General features: G+C 37.7%; 1 protein-coding gene across 1 annotated transcript; it reads left to right on the top strand.

Moving 5' to 3' along the window:
- Positions 1-1,999: 1,999 nt before the first annotated feature.
- Positions 2,000-3,915, top strand: LOC116853518. Its single transcript, XM_032834646.1, has 2 exons — positions 2,000-3,405; positions 3,658-3,915. The coding sequence occupies exons 1-2, from the start codon at positions 3,298-3,300 to the stop codon at positions 3,898-3,900; spliced, it is 351 nt and encodes a 116-aa protein (XP_032690537.1). The 5' UTR covers positions 2,000-3,297; the 3' UTR covers positions 3,901-3,915.
- Positions 3,916-4,039: the final 124 nt, after the last annotated feature.

Genomic DNA, 4,039 nt, shown 5'->3' with positions numbered 1-4,039 from the left:
TATATATATATATATATATATATATATATATATATATATATATATATATTTTATATACGTATGCCACACATCTATTAGACATCAATAATATGCCACTATATATATATTTTACGCACATTGTTTATACCTCGAAGAAATATCTATTAGCTGTAAATTGTACATTATTCCATACACATTTTATACATGTATTTTATATGTATTATGGATTTGTGCTTATATACGTATATTATTTACATACGTACATTACATTTACATATATTATACATATAGATAACATCTTCAATAAACATAGATGTTCCATAGATTTATAGATTTATTATATACGTCTATGAGATATTTTGTTCTATGTGGGTATCGGTGAATGCCGCTTCAATAACGGCTCTTAATGATGCGACGTTTGGATGTCTGGACTTGTTCGTGACCCTTTCAACTACGCTCTATACATAGAAGTCCAAAGGATTCAAATCTGGACTGTTAAGGAATACAAAAGCAGGTTGCAGCGTTCGAGAGCGGTGCACTTGGACACGGTGCATTTGGACACAGCCAATCACAGCACCGTGTGATTAGAGATATTTGTAGGGTCCCTTGGAACTGCGACTTGTGATTGGACTGTGTCCAATTGCCCCGTGTCCAACTGATATACACCCGCAGCGTTCAACTCTTGTCCTGACCAACTCTTGTCCTGACCAACTTTTGTCCTGACGTCTTCGGAAAGCATCTTTTTACTTTAATTGTGTAAGACATGTAGCGGAGGTCCTCCTCGCATTCGACGCATAGTTTTCTTGCTCACACCAACAACCGACAACAATTTTCGGATCGACTGCCCTGGATCCTCAAAAATCAGCTCCTGAGCCCGTTGAATGATGTCGGGCGTCCTGACAACGTGCTCCTTCGAATGGGTTTTCCTTGCCGGTGTTGCAAAACCTTTGTTGGACTTCTCCGACTCATTGTACTTTGCGATGACACAGTTGATCTCGGGTACCCGAAAAACCGAATGATTTCTGTCGCCGAGCGCCCAGCGCGAACACTTTTAATAATCGCGGCTCTTCGGTTATACTCCGCACTTGGTTTCAACATTGCGACTGTTTCGAGGTTATGTACATGCGATGGTTTAGTGCGTCAAGCTATTTGAACGCTAATCGCGATATCTACCAATGGTATAGAACGGCGAAAATTTCAAATTAAATTTTATCCGGATTTTGGCGCCGCACCCTGTATATTGTTGGATATGCTCATATCTGATCACTTCGCATTCATATGTACAATAGGATTTGATGGTATCTGATTCGATATAATTTGATTTATTTCAACAGATTAGATACTATTCTTTTAGAAGTAACCCAGATAGCTACACCTGAACGAGTAAATTTCGCGCAAAATTTGCTATCAAGTTTTTATGGCTAATGGACAACAAATTTGATGCAGAATCTATCCTTGGTAAAAAAGTTGATAGAGGACGATAGAATAAAATTCTATCGTTCTATCGTTTTCTATCATTTTGAATATGGATTTTGGTTCGTGAATTCACAAATTTGAATAGTATTCTATTGTATACGATAGAATACAATAGATAGTGATCGAATTTTTATCGTTAGTTTCCTATAAAATACGAAATCGTTATAACTAAATAAAATACGATAAAATACGATAGAATTTATATCTGAACTAGCGTGCGAGAACGATGCAGCTTAAAGAAAACGATTCAAATTGATAGCGCTATAAATTCTTTTGTCAAACTGCTACCAAATATGTATCAAAGCTAGCTGTCTGATAACTTGTAGCAAATTTGCGCCCAATTTGTAATTTATTTTATAATATTCTCTATTATATAGAGTTTGACGTAAGCTGTATCGATAACAAAAAATGCATAAAACATTAAATTGGAAGGAATGGTCCAAGTCATTTTGTAAATAACCACATAAACTTTAGAGATATTAAATAAAATAGATAGGCGAATTAACGCGCGTATTTGCTAGATACGTTATAATATATTGTGAACACTATAAGTACACTTTATATAAGCATAAATTGTAAGAACATCGTTGGAGTCATTGGAGTCACCGCGTGCGCGCTCAATCGTCAGATTAAGCAACATTTTAACTCAGTCAGGATATGGATGAGTGACCGGAATACCGCTTCGAATTCGAAATTATCGAGGAAGGATTCGCGAAAGTTGTAGAGAGTGTTTGACAATCTTCGGTTCCTAGCAGTTATGAGACATGAGAAAATTAGAAATTAGTTTTTTTTTATAGCTACGCGGAAAACTTTCAAGCGAACATTTTTACATGATAACAAGGTTTGTGCAACGTTGATTCAATGTTTCTCAATGTTATTGTAATATTGACATCGTTGCTCTTCAACATTTTTTCAATATTGATACAACTTTACTGTTCTGTATGAGATGTGATTCAAACCTGATTATTACTCTTCTTATATCTACTATATAGGAAGCGTAATAATTAGATATGTATCATATATAACATTATATCTGATTATATATGAAATCTAGATCTGATCAGATCTTGATAAAATCCATATCTGGCTTTTTGCTGAACTTTTTTTTCAGGCTAATATCGTTATTAATAATGTTTTTAAAAATTTTCAAGTTAGTGTGCTTACTATTGAGTTTGTATGCTTCTTTTTTAAGTAATATACCTATGTTAACTATTCCTATGTTCCCTTTTTTTCTGATTGATATTACCACCCTCTCCTTCCTCTTCCGGCCATCTCTCCCTTCTCCATACCCTTCCACACGTCTTCCATGCCCAATTATCCACTGCCCTCCCTCCATATTTCCATACCTCATTTGGAATCTCATCAAGCTCCATCGCCTTTCCATCTTTCAGCTTTTTCATTATCTCCTTTATCTCTTCCTCTTCTTCTACTTTCCTTCTTCCTCTCACCACCTTTTCCTGCACTCCTCCCATCACTCTCATGAAATATTCCTTCCAGTTCTCAACTTCAATTTCTTTATTTACTTCTTCCTTCTTTACTCTCTCTCTCTCTCTCTCTCTCTCTCTCTCTCTCTCTCTTCATCGAGCCGCGATACATTTCTCTCTTCGCCGCGATCACTTAAGGTGATGACAAATTGAGAACCCCGGGTGGAACACCTGAATACTTAATCAACGGATAAAATTAACATTAATAAAACGACTGTCTGTGGCCGATCCACATCTTATCCGAGGACAAACACGGTACAAACGCTAGAACCACGTGATATACGCCTCACGACGAGACCACAGTGAGAAATACAGCAGTGTTCGTCAGTTTTTCACGTCGTTTCTCATCGGTGCGTCGATGGACGACACCAGGATCAACGACGAAGTGCCGTTCACGTTGAACCGAGTAACGACCAGGATGGAGCGGAATTCAGAGGAGTATCGCGGCGAACCGCTGAAGAACGAGGTATGATTTATTTGACGTGATCACGTCACTAAGAGAGAATTGACACCTTGACAGAAAGGTAAAAAGGTAGAAGTCAATCAGAACTTGCGTTGCTAGAAAAGCAGAAATTGTTAACTGTTTCCTGTAATTGATTTTTAATCTTAGAGCCATCGATACTACTTTTGTATAACAAATACAAAAAATCACTATAATTTTAGTTAAATCAACTATTTTTTCTCCTAGTGCAAACTCATTGAAACACTTGTGTTTCAGTCGGAAAACGAGAGCAACGACGAGGACTACACGCGTTCGCCGGTATTGCTCGACCTCGACGAAAACACTAAGCAGCAGCAGCAGAAGGCCGCACGTCGGGAAGCGAATTCGCCGAATACTGTACCCGCGGTGCGGGATCGACGTTTGCAGGATCAACTGACTCCGTCAGGTAGGTCTTCGACAAGATATGCGTCAAAATATGGAAGGGAAAAAAATTATCCGCGCTCGATACGTGTCAATTAAACACAATCGCTGTGACGCGCGAACGTCTCCATATATAATCAATCCTTTCAGTTATTGTCCTTTTTCATTTGTTTTGTGAGTTTGATATGTAAGGGCTATCGCACACAAATTGACATAACTGCATATGCATAGCATAAGA

This window comes from Odontomachus brunneus, unplaced genomic scaffold (genome assembly GCF_010583005.1).
Source record: "Odontomachus brunneus isolate Ranch 3 - 2012 unplaced genomic scaffold, Obru_v1 Obru_scaffold_343, whole genome shotgun sequence".
NCBI lineage: Eukaryota > Metazoa > Arthropoda > Insecta > Hymenoptera > Formicidae > Odontomachus > Odontomachus brunneus.
The sequence above is the reverse complement of the archived record's forward strand: the minus strand, read 5'-3'. Positions and strand labels throughout refer to the sequence as shown.